This window comes from Pelodiscus sinensis, chromosome 28 (assembly GCF_049634645.1).
Source record: "Pelodiscus sinensis isolate JC-2024 chromosome 28, ASM4963464v1, whole genome shotgun sequence".
NCBI classification, from domain to species: Eukaryota; Metazoa; Chordata; order Testudines; family Trionychidae; genus Pelodiscus; species Pelodiscus sinensis.
In genome coordinates this window covers 3817204-3832424 of record NC_134738.1, presented here as the reverse complement: position 1 = coordinate 3832424, position 15221 = coordinate 3817204, and the positions used below count along the sequence as shown (strand labels likewise).

The 15221-nt window shown below is 61.5% G+C and overlaps 1 protein-coding gene across 1 annotated transcript in view; it reads right to left on the bottom strand.

Annotated features, from left to right (window-relative positions):
• The window catches only part of PROM2 (prominin 2), a 38545-nt gene that overhangs the window by 10003 nt on the left and 13321 nt on the right, over positions 1 to 15221 (bottom strand). The window contains exons 11-20 of the mRNA XM_075910694.1: positions 14602 to 14754; positions 13445 to 13568; positions 9116 to 9207; positions 7396 to 7480; positions 5760 to 5906; positions 4519 to 4590; positions 4071 to 4163; positions 3073 to 3126; positions 1160 to 1240; positions 758 to 826 (exon numbers count right to left, since the gene is read on the bottom strand). Of these exons, the coding sequence (XP_075766809.1) occupies positions 758 to 826; positions 1160 to 1240; positions 3073 to 3126; positions 4071 to 4163; positions 4519 to 4590; positions 5760 to 5906; positions 7396 to 7480; positions 9116 to 9207; positions 13445 to 13568; positions 14602 to 14754 (970 nt within the window). The remainder of the gene's footprint in view (positions 1 to 757; positions 827 to 1159; positions 1241 to 3072; positions 3127 to 4070; positions 4164 to 4518; positions 4591 to 5759; positions 5907 to 7395; positions 7481 to 9115; positions 9208 to 13444; positions 13569 to 14601; positions 14755 to 15221) is intronic.

Sequence of the window (15221 nt, the reverse complement as noted above, 5' to 3'; positions counted from 1 at the left end):
TGCACCTAACCTCCATGAATTATCTAGCTTCTCTTTAAACTCTGTTATAGTCCTGGCCTTCACAGCCTCCTCTGGCAAGGAGTTCCACAGGTTGACTATGCGCTGTGGGAATAAGAACTTTCTTTTATTAGTTTTAAACCTGCTACCCATTAATTTCATTTGGTGTCCTCTAGTTCTTCTATTATGGGAACTAATGAAGAACTTTTCTTTATTCACCCTCTCCACCCCACTCATGATTTTATAAACCTCTATCATACCCCCCCTCAGTCTCCTCTTTTCCAAACTGAAAAGTCCCAGTCGCTTTAACCTCTCTTCATATGGGACCCGTTCCAAACCCCTCATCATTTTAGTTGCCCTTTTCTGAACCCTTTCCAAGGCCAAAATATCCTGTACACGGTTCGGTCGGCACTGCCCACAAATTCGAGGCCCGCGCCATGAGCAACACCGCCCGGTCCCCGGAGACCATCTTGGCTAGGACCGTCTTGCAGCCCACTGAGAAGTAGGAGGCCACTCCAGCGGCCCGCTCACTAGCCTCGCCTGCCCATTGTGGGTTTGCACCGAAGGGCTACAGCGGCCCTGCTGCAGCGTTTCAAGGTGCGGACAAGCTAAGGATCGTCCCCGCTGTGCTCTGTGTCTGCGCAGCACCTAGCGTAACCGGGCTCCGGTTCCGGGCCAGGCCTGGGGCTCTGACAGCGATAACAGGCACAAACAGCATTGACACCCCCTGCTCGGCTCCTCGGCTGACGCTAGCACCTACCGTGCGCCGCACCCAGTTCAGGTACTGTGAGAAATGGCCCAGTTGTTTCCTCGTGAAGCAGCCGATCTCCTGCGGGAACAGACGGCAGCCTGAGGGACACACGACGGCTTCCCCAGGCTCGTGAGGGAGCCAGGGCCCCGGCGTGCAGCCTGGCCCCGAGTAGGCTCAGACGGGTTTGGGAGCTGCCCCGGCGCAGGTCAGGCCGCCCCCTGGACTCCGGGTCTGCCGTCCCAGACGCCCCAGCGAGCACTGGGTTTGTAGGCAGGGAGTGAGGGAGGGCCCAAAGGTCTCTGGCTGCTCTGCAGCTAGCTCGGTGGTTTCTGACTGCGGCGCCCCAGCGCTGCATGCGGCCGAAGGTTTGTTCTTCAGTGCCCAGCGGGGTAAGGACCCTGCCTCACTCACCTGCCTCAGGTGTCGCTGCGCCTTCGCGGGGAGCAAGGTCTCGACAAGGGTGATCTCAGCCATGGTCTGTTTCAAGAGGAGCTGGCGGGAGAGGCGGGCGGGGAGGAGAGAGGCACTTCAGAGGCGAGCTGGATGGTGCTAGGAATTGAGGGGTGGGGAAGGGTATGGAGAACTGCACCAGGGAATTCTGGGAGCAGGGGCTCTAATTAAGGACGGCGCGGTAGGACTCTTGTGCAGCAGCGTGAACACACACGCATGAGCTCACTGACCATCACACCAGAAGATACACGTCCCTATCCCCATGTAACAGGTGGGGAAACTGAGGCACGGAGGGGGCCGGGTGGAACTTGCCCAGGCTCATGGAATGTATTGGCAGCCGGACCGGGACACACCCCCTAGGCTGTCTCTTACAGCTGGGGGCTGCCGAAAAGCCTGACTCTGCCGCTCAGACTGTAGCTCTAGCCTGGGGTGGGGCAGGCCGAGGCTTGATTTCTGGGGTTGCCCAGCGTGGTGCTCACAAAGCTGTCTCTCCTGCTCCTTCTGGCAAGCCGCAGGGTGGGGCTGCCCCCAGGCTTTGGTTGGAAGGGCCGCTGGCCGCGGGCATGGGTCGCGCCTCCAGCTTTGGAAGCGCTAGCGAGGGTCTGGGCTGTTGAACTCCTCCCCTAGCCCGTCGCCCCTGGGGGCCGAGCAGGTCTGTGGCCCCAGGAGAACGCAGCCGTGGGAGGGCAGGGTCAGACAGGGCGGGATGGTCCCTCGGCCCAGAGCAGGAAGAGCAAAGCTTGAGCCTGGTCTGGTGTCCGGGGGAAGCCGGTGAGGTGCTCAGCTCTGCCCGGCCTGTGCCGCTAGGGAGAGGGGCTGGCAGACCTCTCGCTGGGCAGCAGGAGAAGCCCGAGGACCACGGTGTGAATTTGCCAAGGAGCTGGGAGCTTTGCAGGGAATCCACTGAAGGGGGAAGGTTCTTTCTTCCCTCATTAGGCCAGGGAACCAGCTGGCTTCTCGCTGAGCATCTCCCGCAGGATCAACCCCGTGAAACGCCCGCCTGGCCCGAGCGGCACAGAAGCCTCTTTACTCTCCGGCCGTCGCCACGGCCCCGCTCCAGAGAGAAGCTGAGGTTACCCCATCCCTGCCGGGCTCCTCCCGCTGACACAGCTGGGGCTGCAGTGCCAGAGAAGGGCGACCGGGCGGAACGGACCTTGAACCATAGGCCAGGCGGGGGAGCCACGTGTGGGTGGAGCCCAGGGCTGAAAAGGGCCCAGGGATGGAGTGTGGTGGCCGCTGGGGTGGTCCCTGGATAGTAGCAGACGGGGTGGGGGAGGTCATATCTTCCACGGGACCCATGGCCGTGGGTGGGGCAGACAAGCCTCCGGGGTCCTTGGCGCCCGTCCTCCAGACTGGGAAAGGGCTGGTGCCGCTCCAGAGCTCACAGACGCCGGCCAGTCAGAGATACGACCTCGCCCCGTTGCCCCGAGGGACGGGGGATCCTGGAAGATTTGGGAGCCCCGCCCCAGGGGAGTGAATTCTCTCCGTGGCCCAGCAGGGGGTGCTGACAGCCCAGGGCGGGGAGCAGGGAGGAAACCCAGCTTGGGGGAATCTAGAGTGAATTTCCCCCCTTGAGGGCTCAGATGGAGGGGTCCACAGAACAGCGCACCTCAAACCGCCGTGGGAAGTGGGCACAGAGAGAGGAAGGGTGTGTCCTGCCCACGAGTCTGTCCCCTCACGAGACAGGGGGGTCCCTTCCGGCCAGGCTGGGAGCCACGACACCTCCCCGTGAGCCTGGTCTCCCTCCAGCAGCCTGGGCTCGGCTGGGAAGGGAGTGCCGGGGCTTGGCTCCCTGTGGTCACTGCAGAGCAGGGCAGAGCACTCAAGGCAGGAGCTGGGGCCACCACTGCCCACCGCCTTGCGGACGGATGTACCTGGAGGTGGGGGGCCATGGCCGATAGGAAGTGCACACTCTCGTTCAGCTTCGCCTGCAAGGCAAAGGGAGGCTTCAAGGGGCTTGCAGGGGGCAGCCTGGAGCCCAGCGACCTTCCTGGAAAGCAGCCTCCCCCCCCACCTTCCCCCACAGGCCTCAGCACTGACCCTGCCCCGGGACTTTGCTCTTCATGGTCATTCACTCACAGGCGCGGGAAGCACCAGTTACCCACCAGCCTCCTGGGCTCTGCTGGCCCCGGGGTCCTGTCTCCCTCCGGCCCCGTGGGATCCACAGCCCGCCGGCCCCGGGGTCCTGTCTCCCTCCGGCCCCGTGGGATCCACAGCCCGCCGGCCCCAGGGTCCTGTCTCCCTCCGGCCCCGTGGGATCCACAGCCCGCCGGCCCCGGGGTCCAGGCCACTAGTTGCCCCCCGTGGTGGCTCCTCTGTGGGCGGCGAGGGGCTAGGGCCGCCCCTCTCCTGGAGCGTACGGACTGGGCGCCACTGCCACGAATGGCGTCTGGTCGATCCGTCCGGGAGAGCTGGCAGCTGTCGGGGGGAGGGGGCACGAAACAGGTGCAGGGGGAGGGGTGTAACTCAGCCCCCCCCCCAACATTGTTCCAGCACCGCTGCGTTCCCTCCGTGCGGCGCCTGCCCAGTCGCAGGGTCAGGAACCAGACCGGCGCCAGCAACTCCTTGGACCCCCGCCCCTCCCGCTTCAGCCACTCTTCCTCCCCCAGCCCCAATGTGGGATCAGAAAACCTCCCCTGGGTCGGCTAGTCTGGGGCCCCCGCCCTTCCGCTGCCTCCAGCGCCCAGGCTCAGAGCCCTCCCTTCCCCCCGCCCCTTGGTGCTGTCAGAGCTCTGGGGCTCAGCCCGGGAAGGACATGCCCCAGCGGGGGCCTCCCGTGATGCTCTGAGCCCTTCCCCAAGAGGCATCGCGCTGGGCCAGGCCTGGGCCGTGGAGGGGGCCCCCCAACGCTCCACAGCCCGCCCCCACTCACCACAAGGGCGTCCTGGGTGAGCACGGTGGTGTTCTGGATTTTCCGCAGGGCCTGGGCCTCGCTGGCCAGCCGCGCGGCCATGGTGCTGTTGTTCTGCGGGGGGAGCAGGGAGACCAGAGTCAGGACGGCTTTCCCGGCTGGAACGTGCGGGCGCCGCTGGGCAGCAGCGGGCAAAGGCAGATGTAACCCACACGCCTGCTGGGCGTGGGACTGTCCCAGCCGTGGCCCCGAGACTGTGCAGAGACACTGAGGCGGCTGCGCTACAGCCTTGGCCCCCAGCCAGCTGGCTGTTAGCTCTTGCAGTGCAGGGTCATGAGCTATGCTCCAGAGGTCCCAGGTTTGATTCTGCCTGCAGATGACCAGGATCTACAGGGGTTACACGTGTGTGTCCCCTCCCCCATGCTGCGAAGGACCCTGCTTCCTTTCCCTCCGGGTCAACTCCACTCACCTGAATCTTTTGGAGGCCCTCGAGATCCTTGGCTAGGTCGTCCAGGCTTGTCCTCACCACTGGGTTCTGCATCTGGAGAAAAGAGCCAGCCGCATTCGCAGTCACTGCCTGGCCTCTCCAGCCCCGGATTGGGGAGTACTGGGTGCACGTTATGAACTGCAGACCCGCACGCTACCCACCGAGCCCCGGCTGAGTCCGGATTTCAGTTCTAGCCACGCTGCCCCATGGGCCTCAATGCTCAGGAGAACCCAGGGCCGAATGTGGGCCAAGGACACGGGGATCCCTTCCCCCACAATGAGCCATGAGGGGGAGTGTTGGGGAGCGGTCAGGACCAGTGTTCCCAGTAAGCTGTGCAGCTGCTCAGGAGAAATTCAAAAGGCTGCCCAGCTGTTTAACCAAGCACCCACAGCTGGATGTTTAGGTTTGACAGGTGGTGCACATTCGCACATGCCTTGTGCACATAATATTTATTCTGCACATGGATGGGAAAAAATCCGTACATGGGTGGTAAAGCTTAGAGGGAACATGGGCCAGGCCGCCTAGGTTCTATTCCCGGCTGTGCAAGTGACTTCCTGCGTGTCCTCGGCAACTCTGACCAGCTATTTATACTGCCCCCATCACAATCATTGATGGACGTCACCCTCCCAAAGGGCCCTGCAAGGTGGAGAGGGATTATGAGCCCCATGCAGATGAAGGGCTGACGATGGGACAGGTGACGTGATTTACCCAAAGGAGTCTCTGGTCTCTGAGCCCCAGGCCACTGCCCAATCACAGTGCCACTGTGTGCCTCAGTTTCCCTGCAGCTGGGGAGAAGGCTATTTCTCTGGCTCGTGCTAGGTGTGCAGGATCTGTCGGAGAGAGTGGGGGCGAGGAAGGACAGGAGGACAGGATGGGGGTGGGTGTCTGCTGGGGCTGTGGTGGGGAAGGGAGCAGGCTGGAGAACAGACGAAGGGGGTGGGCATGTGCTGACAAGCCTTATCCAGGAGAGAGACGTGCTCAGAGGCAGGGGGAATAGGGCAAGGGGCCTGTGCAGGCAGCAGACGCCTCTGTCAGGACAAGGGGAGGTTGGGAACGGAGCTGGGATCTGCAAGGTGGGGAGCCGAGCTGGAGCGGTACAATCAACCAGGCTCGATTCCCAGCCGTGGCGGGGGGAAGGGCTCCTGCAGAGGAGGCCAGTGGAGAGGGCGACCCTTACGTGATGTCACCCCCCGGGCAGTAGCTTTGCTCGGACGCCCCCTCACCTCTGCCCGGAACGCGGGGTAGTCCAGCTGGTCCAGCCCGCTCTGCCGGAAGGTCTCCAGGTCCTGCCGCCCGGCCCCGTCCAGGAGGTAGATTTCATCAAACTGGACGTTGAAGTTCTCGAGGCGCTTCTGGAAGTCTCTGGCATACTGAGGGCAAGGCGGGGCCATGACCACAGCCCTAGGGGGGCTGCGCCCCGCTAGGGTCCTGACCCACCGCCCAGAGAGGACTTGCCTGACTTGGATCCCGCCCTAGTTCCTGCTAGGATGGGTGACGACCAGATACTCTGACTTCACCCAGCCGCGGAACGGCCTCTAAGCCAGCCTGCCCGGAAAAGGCAAATCAGACGGCTCCAGACCAAAATCTGCAGGCCCCGGCCTAGCGCTCTACAAGCAATTTTAGCACCTCAATGATGCTTCGCCCAGCATCCTAGAGCCCCCCCCCCCCCCCCCCCGCTTGCCTCAGCCCCAGATTCCTGCTTCATTCCCCCACAACCAGGGGGTGAATTTAATGGTTTTAAAAAAATTGGAGAGAGTCCAGCGGAGGGCGACCAAAATGATTCGGGGGCTGGAGCACATGACCTCTGAGGAGAGGCTGAGGGATTTGGGCTTGTTTAGTCTGCAGAAGAGAAGAGCGAGGGGGGATTTGAGAGCAGCCTCCAGTTCCCTGCAGGACCCCAAGGAGGCTGGCGAGAGGCTGTTCTCAGTGGGGGCAGATGGCAGAACGAGGAGCAATGGGCTCAAGTTGCAGTGAGGGAGGTCCAGGTTGAATATTAAGAAAACCTATTTCCCTAGGAGGCTGAGGAAGCCCTGGGACGGGTTCCCTGGGGAGGTGGTGGAATCTCCACCCCTAGAGGTGTTTAAGTCCTGGCTTGACACAGCCCTGGCTGGGATGATTGAGATGGGATTGGTCCTGCTTTGGGCAGGGGGCGGGACTGGATGACTCCTGAGGTCTCTGCGATTCTGAGGACTCCCTGGGATTCTCTGCGATACTGAGGACCCTGCAGAAATGGGGAATCGGCGCAGACAGGGCCTGTTTTGCATGCCAGAGCAATTAGCCTCCTGCTATTTTGCCAGGGTTAGGGGCTTGGGGCTGGCCGGGCTGACACAGGGACTATCCCAGGCACCTGCAGAGCAAAAGCTTCCTCGCCAGGGCTGTGATGGACACGCGGGCCCCGTGGCTGGGGCGTGGCACTGTCACAAGCGTAGTGGGCTCCCCAGGCATCCTAGGCCCCCTGCCCTTGAAACCTCCCTCCGGGGGGAAGTGGCATGGAGCTTTCTGAGCGCACAGCCGCAAGGCCGACTCCCCTTCTCAGCACAGCCTCCCCTGCGAGCCCAGAAGGGACGAAGAGCCTTCCCTATGCTAGCGCAGGGTGGCTCCCCCCTAGCCCAGGGAGGGCAAAACCAGAGGACCCCCAGGGCTGGGTGAAACACGGGGACTGGATTAACCGGGAAAGAGAAGCCAGGGACTGGGTCCCTTGGAGAATCAGTGTAAAGACGGAATCTCTCGGTGAGTGGGCAGGTCTGGCGCAGGGGCCAGCATGGGACTGTCTGAACGTGGAAGGTTAACTCCCCTCCTTGCCTGGGCTGGCAAGGGGGGGGCAGGCCTGGTGCCCCCGCGAGACGAGCCCCCGATCACCTGGGAGATGTGGAGATGATCCTCGAGACTGTAGGGGTCTGTGAGCTGCAGAACTTCCCAGAGGCCTGCGCTCTTCTTGCACCTCCTGGAGCAGAGAGAGGGGGAAGGAGTCAGCCTGGGGGAGGCAGAAAGGAGGCCCCCCGGCAGAGCTCCATGAGGGGAGGGGCGTAAGGCCCGTGCGTGGCTCTGCAGCCCCACACTCCTCCCTAGCGGCCCGAGTCCGGCGGGGCACCTAGCAGCCCCCAGGTCACACCACAGGAGCCTTCCCACCAGATGAGATGCTGCACGTCTTTGGTGACAAGCCTCAGAGGGGTCATTCAACATCCAACCCTCTAGGGACCCCTGTTTTTAGGTGTCTTTGGGTCCCCTTTCCTCCATTAGACACGGACGGTCTCGTAAGACCTGGAGATTCCTGGGCGGAGGGGGGGAGGTGAAACCAGGCTGCATCAAGAACATCAATCTCCCGCCCCGGCGTGCGGCCGGCCGGCCAGCGCTGCCCTGTCAGGGCCAGGAGGAATTGCTTCCAGCCAGCCCTGCACGCTGGCGCCTGTGTGGTAACAGAAGCGCCAACCAGCAGCTCTGCCACCATAACCCCAAAGCCAGGGAAGCTGCAAGGGGCCATCCCAGCAAGTCCCCGGTGTCAGCAGCAAGGTGGGGAGGTTTCAAAGGAGGTTAGACGGGCCTGGCGGGCTGGAGGTCACAGGCCACTGAACTACACGTCTGAGGTGTTCTCAGGTCTGTGAGGCTGGCCCAGCTTTGGCCTTCACTTGTAAGACAGGCAGCCCAAGTGGGAACGGAGCCAGCGTTCGACTGTTAGACACTTAATACATATGCAGGCGCCTCAGTGAAAGGCCTCCTGGTGCCCCCAGAATATGAGCTGGCTGGAAAATGAATACTTTTCCCCCTGAAAAATGTTGATGAAAAATTGATAACCAAAGAAATCCCAGCCACCCACAGGTAAAACCAGAAAAATCCCCTGGGTAAAAACCAGAAAACCCCCAGCCACCCCCGGGTAAAAACCAGAAAAATCCCAGCCACCCCCGGGTAAAAACCAGAAAAATCCCAGCCACCCCCGGGTAAAAACCAGAAAAATCCCAGCCACCCCCGGGTAAAAACCAGAAAACCCCCAGCCACCCCCGGGTAAAAACCAGAAAAATCCCAGCCACCCCCGGGTAAAAACCAGAAAAATCCCCCGGGTAAAAACCAGAAAAATCCCCTGGGTAAAAACCAGAAAACCCCCAGCCACCCCTGGGTAAAAACCAGAAAAATCCCCTGGGTAAAAACCAGAAAACCCCCAGCCACCCCCGGGTAAAAACCAGAAAAATCCCCTGGGTAAAAACCAGAAAACCCCCAGCTGCCCCCGGGTAAAAACCAGAAAAATCCCCTGGGTAAAAACCAGAAAACCCCCAGCTGCCCCTGGGTAAAAACCAGAAAAATCCCCTGGGTAAAAACCAGAAATGTTTTAGGCCTGGGCTGAAAACGTCTGATGTTGGGTTGGAAAAATATCCAGATGTTTCGAGGACGCTGCTGCTGCTGCTTCCCGGAAAAATGCCAATTGAGCCAAAGGCCCAATTTTCAGTCAAAAGAGTTTTGCGGGAACATTTTCACCTGCCCCATTCACGGGGGTGGGACTCTGGAAAATCCGGGGGGAGGGGGAGGTTTCCTAACTGAGGCCAGTCGGATAGGAAGCAGCCGGAAGGCTCCAGAGCCGAGTACTCACTGGTAAGCAGAGCTTAGGTTAAGGTTCCTCTTCAGGCCGAGTTGCTGGGTGATGTTCATGGATGGAGGCAGGTTCCCCGGAGTGTCGATGAACTGGACAGCGGGGGGAGAGAGGAGACATGAGGAGGGTCCCTGGTGGGGTCTGCTGGAGCAGAGGGGGAGCACAGCTGTGCTGGTCCCCGCAGTGGGGAGGGAGGGAGAAGGAAGCGGTGAAGGGAAGTGGTTCTACCTCAGGGAACTGGCTGGAGCAACGCACAGAGAAAGGCGCCGAGGGAGAAAGGCCGGCGGAGGAGAGCGCCGGGGGGCTGGCGGAGAAAGGCGTCGAGGGAGAAAGGCCGGCGGAGGAGAGCGCCGGGGCCGGCGGAGGAGAGCGCCGGGGCCGGCGGAGGAGGGCGCCGGGGGGCTGGCGGAGAAAGGCGTCGAGGGGCTTCGGAAAGCAAGGAGCGGATGGGCTTCAACGTCCAGGCCTTTAGGGATCCCCGTCTCCGGGGTAACCCCTCACCCCAACTCTCGGATCATGGACAATTTCTTGGACCTCGTCCCCTGCCCCTGTACCTCGGCACAAGGCCACTGTGACCTGTCCCAGCCGGGGCTAATCCTGACACTGCTGTAACCCACAAACCCCCGACTCTAAAGGGGATTCTTCTTGCGCCCCCTCTGGGCTGGTCTCTGGGCCGAAGGTGACCCCCACCTGCAGTACTAGGGGCTAATTCACCTCGCAGCCCCCACATCCCTGTTCCACACGGAATGGCCCCCAGAGCCGTGGGGTAGCTCGGCCCCCCCCCTCCCCACATCATACGCCACAGGCCACGCCCAGCGTCCTACCCCAGCACACACGTCCTGTGCGCTGCCCTCTGGCTCCCACATTTGCACCAGGCTGAGCACCCTGATACAGGGGTCCTGGCAAATGCCCCCCAGTGGCCTCTGGCCCATGGACTGACCCTCGCAAGTGCTGTTTTGGGTTCTGCTGGTATGTGGTACAGCCACAGCCCCACACCTGGGATACCCAGTACAGCCACAGCCCTACACCCTGAAATACTCACCCTGGCACTACACCCTGGTGTACCCAATACTACCACTGCGCTACACCCTGGGGTACCCGGTACTGCCACCACACTATACCCTGGGGTACCCTGTACAGCCACAGCACTACACCCTGGGGTACCCAGTACAGCCATAGCACTACACCCTGGGGTACCCAGTACAGCCACAGCACTACCCCCTGGGGTACTCAGTACAGCCATAGCACTACACCCTGGGGTACCCTGTACAGCCATAGCACTACACCCTGGGGTACCCAGTACAGCCACAGCACTACCCCCTGGGGTACTCAGTACAGCCATAGCACTACACCCTGGGGTACCCAGTACAGCCACAGCACTACCCCCTGGGGTACCCAGTACAGCTATAGCACTACACCCTGGGGTACCCACTTAGTACTACACCCTCGGGAACCCTAATACCACAGCACCACTCTTTGGAGTACCCAGTCCACCATAGCACAAAGCCCTGGGGAACTTATATGACACCCCACAGTACCCAATACTACCAGTACTACCAATACTACCACATTCCTCCCCCTGGGTGCCTTAATGTCACAGCAATCCCCCTGGGGTAGCCGGTACTTCCACAGCACTGCCCCCTGCCTTAGCACTAGCCCCTGGCCCTTCCTCCCCTGCTCTCGTGGACGCACGGGGATGTCTCCTGGTCACTACAACGGTCCATGGCAGGTCGACACGTGGTCCCGGATTCCCTCCCTCTGAGCCTCTTCCCTGCGCTGGGAGCCCTGGGCCCTTTAACCGGCGTGGGAGCTGGCCGCTGGGCAGGAAAAGGAGCGCTGCCAAGGGGAGCAGGGGCTGCGGTGACAATCAAACGCTCGCTGTCGTGCGATGGGGTGTAGCGGACACGCTGGGGTGATCCCAGCGGTGAAGCAAGGCAAAGGGGCGGCCGGGGGCCTCGCCGGATCCTTCTGCCCCGTGCGGCGAGTGCGAGGACACGCAGGCCACTGCAGCGCAGGGCGAGGTGACGGGACTGATGCTCTCAGCACAGGGACCCGTCTCCAAGGGGTTCTGGGCCAAAGTCACCCCTGGGGAGCTCTGCTGCTCTCAGTGGCCTCCGCAGCGATTCATGAAGGGGGGGGGGTTTGAATCGATTTGCAGCTAAACGTGGCTGTGGTGCGCCCCTGCTCAGGGCCGTGCGTGTCACAACAGGCCACGTCCTCGTGTCCTCTGGCTCCTTTCACCAGCCCCTCGGGAGGCAGAGGGGATGCCAGTGTGATCGGCAACTGAGAGATGCCTGGGGCCAAGTCGGAGGCCTCGGAGAGGGAAATGGGCCGTTCTGCTGGCTGGACACGGAGTGGAGCAGGCGTGTCACGGATCGTCCGTCGTGTCGTGGCACGGGAGGCGTTTTCATACCCCTGCACGCTGACACACACGCAGTTACTGCTGCGCATACTCACACACACATTTACTTCTGCACACGCTCACACACGGACGCAGTTACTGCTGCCGACTCACAAGGTACGTCTAAACTACATGGCTCTGTCGACGGAGCCATGTAGATGAGTTTACTCGGCAAAGGGAAATGAAGGGGTGATTTAAATAATCGCCGCTTCATTTACATCAAAATGGCCGCCGCGCTGTGCCGATCAGCTGTTTGTCGGCTCAGCGCGGCAGCCTAGACGGGGATCTGCCGACCCCAGAGCCCTTCATCGGCAGATGGAGGTGTGACGTAGTGGGGGGGGGGAGACTTGCTGGTTTCTATGGGTCTGTGGTAACCTCCACTGGCTGCAGTTGGTACCACGGCCCAGCAAAACAGGATGAGTCATTATGCAAAGGGATCTCTCAACCTGTCTGACCAGCCACCCCCCATGGGGAGAAACAAAGGGAGGTGGATGCTGCCCTGGCTGGGGGCAGGGCTGGAGGAGAGGGAGTTAGTTCCTGTCTGGAAAGCAGGGGAGAAGGAACTGGGGAGCGGGCTGGGACTCCCCCATCTCAAGGGGGGGCACTGAGGCCTCTTAGCCCCAGTTCCTGTAACCTGGTGACATCTGTGCTGCGCTATATCCTGGAGAAGCAATAAACTCCCTCCATTCTACTGGCTGGGGGAGTCTGTTCGTGCCATTTCGGGGGTGCAGGAGGCGGGGGACCCCAACGCGCCGTCACAGGAGGCATAAAGGATCTGCCGACAAAGGGCTCTGGGGTTGGCAGATCCCCGTCTAGACTGCCGCGCTGAGCCGACAAACAGCTGATCGGCACAGCGCGGCGGCCATTTGATTTAAATGAAGCAGCGATTATTTAAATCGCCCCTTCGTTTCCCTTTGTCGTCCTGCTTAATCTACATGGCTCTGTCGACGGAGCCATGTAGTTTAGACACACACATGCACACAGCGACTGCTGCGCACCCTCTCCGGCTGGCTGGAGGACACTTCCGAACAAGCTTGAACTTAGCCATCTCAAATCACCATAGACATACTCGTGGTGCCGGGTGGCTTTGTACAGCCTGCCCTGCCCTGCCTTCACGGATCCTGTTATTTGAGCTGGCCAGATCAAAGCTAGCATAGGGATCTCTCCGGATGCCGCAGGCCCACCTCTGGCTGTGCTGGAGACGTACCCTCCGCTAATTACTGTGGTAACGGAGAAGAGAAGTTTTTACAATGAAGCAAAAGGCTTTCAGTTGAGTTGTCAGTTGCCGGCAAGTTGCTACCTGCCAAGCAGAGTCATTCATGTCCTGATTCACACTTATCCACACTTGTGCGAACGGTTCCATCCCCCGTGTGAGGATTCTAACCCCAGCGCCTCCCCCCTCCCCAGTACTGCCCCCGCAAGGACTAGATCTGACTGCTTTATGGCCCCAGTACACCGGGCCAGTATAGCAGCCACGGGGCAATGATAAACAAAAACCAGACCACACCTCTGTGATTGTGCTAGAGAACATGAGTGTGTGACATGCACTGCAATGCGCGTGTGAGAGCTGAGGTGTATGCGTGCCCTGAGCGTGCAGCGGGGAATGTGGCAAGAGTGTGTACGTGTGTAGTAGGGAGCATGCAGGCGTGTGTGAAGGGGTGTGTGATTTGAGCTGGCTAAGTTGAAGCTTGTTCGGAAGTGTTCTCCAGACAGCCTGTGAGCGTGCGCAGCAGTCACTGCATGTGTGTGAGCCTGTGCAGGGGGCACACAGCAATCACCACAATGCATGTGACAAGGAGCGAGCGTGTGACTCAGCCCTGGGCCAGTGGGTGCAGCCAAGGTGCCCGGCTTGCCCAAGCTGGTTCTCCTGCCTGGGGAGCTAACTGTGCCCTAGCCTGTACCCGCACCCCCTGGAAGCAGGGACCCACCTTGTAAATCTCCCGATTGGCCCAGTTCTTACACAGCAGCGTCTGCACGTTGCCCCCCACCAGGAACGTGGCGAAGACCAGGAGAACCAGGAGCCCGGAGAAGAGGAAGCTGAAGCCAACGCCGCTGTGAGAGAAGGAGCCGCGTTACAAGGGGGCAAGCTGGGAGCTGCCCGGCTTCTCTTTGCAGCCCCTGGGGTTGGCAGCATGTCTCCGCAGCTGCACGGACCCCGCTCTACGCTTCCTCGCCTGCACTGGGAGGCACTGGCTGCAGACACGCCGGGCGGGTTAGAGTCCACGCGTCTCAGGGCAGATCTGCACAGCGACGGTGGCCCTGGGCCAAGGCAGCTCGCCGTGAGTAGCATCTCCCAGAGCAGCCTCTGTCCGCGGTGAGCCTGGGTCCGCAGTGGGCAGAAGCTGCTCCACGGTAGCAGTCCCTGTCCGTGGGAGCCGGGGCTTGAGTGCCCCGTGGACAGAAGCTGCTCCGCATCCTGCAGAGCAGCCTCTGTCCGTGGGGCACTCAGACCCCGCACGGACAGGGGCTGCTGCCATCCCGCGCTGCTGCCTCTCTATCAGAGGCAGCAGCGGGGGCGGCAGGAAGCCGGTCTGTGCAGGGAGCTTGGTTTTAAACTGGCTCCCTTCACAGACCAGCTTGTGCCTGGCACCTCGCAGTGCTGCCTCCGAGACAGTAGCGGGGTCCGCCCAGGACTATCGAACAGTCGTGTAACTGCAAAGATTTGGTGCGGTCACACGACTGGCCAGTCACCCGCCAGCTAACGGCCCTCGCCCCGGCAGCAATTTAAAGGGCCCGGGGCTGCGGGCGCCATGGCGACAGTGACGGGAGCCCCCCCGCCCTTTGGAATCACCAGGCCCTGAGGCACCTGCCTGACGGCAGCTTGCCACCCAGCCAGAGGATCCCGCCCCCTCCCCACTTTGCGTGTCACCAGGCACCTCCGCCCTTTAAAGTGCCACCTCCCCATGGAGAGCCTCCCGCCGAGGGGGGGCGGGGTACCGGCCACTCCCCATGCTGTGTCCCCTCACTGCGGGGACCAGAGATCAGCTAGTCTGGCCGGCTGCAGAGCACCGGCCACCCACACCACAGAGAGTCTCGCCCCCCTCCCCCCGGAACTTGCCCCCGCAAGCCCAGCCACAGCCCTTACACCAAGAGGAGTTTGGCCCCAGCCGCTCCTCTGCATTCGTAGTCGCTGGGATCCTCCCGCCTGGCGAGCCCCCACATCCCGAGGGACAGGCCCAGGAGGTTGCAGACCACCACCAGCAGCACCACGGAGCACAGCAGGATGCCCACAATCCACCTGCGGAGAGAAGAGGCAGAGGGGTCAGGTAAAGAGCGAGTCCCCTCTTCTGCCTCACCCCCCACCCTAAATTCATCCTCAGGCCCGAGCCCTCAGTCGCTGGTAGCAGAGGCAGGAAGTCAAAAGCCTCCCTCCCAGGGGGGCAGACTGGAGCCATGCACCTGCCTGCCCTGGATCGGAACCGAGCACCCCTGGACGTTAGGGCACTGACACGGCCGCAGAGCCACCCGGGGCCTCTTGGCAAGAAGTCGAGTGACCACCGGGAAGGTTTCCAGCCTCAGTGAACTCTCAGCAGCCAGAGGGCTTCGACCCAGGAGCAGCCAGTGCTGATATGAGACACTGTGGACCCCTTAAAGAAGCACGATACACTGACAATGTGTGTGGAACTTCTGCGAGTGGTGGGCCAGCAAAGGATAACAGCCTACTACTGCTTCCAGCTAATAGAGTGGCTCCCTTAGCTCCAATGG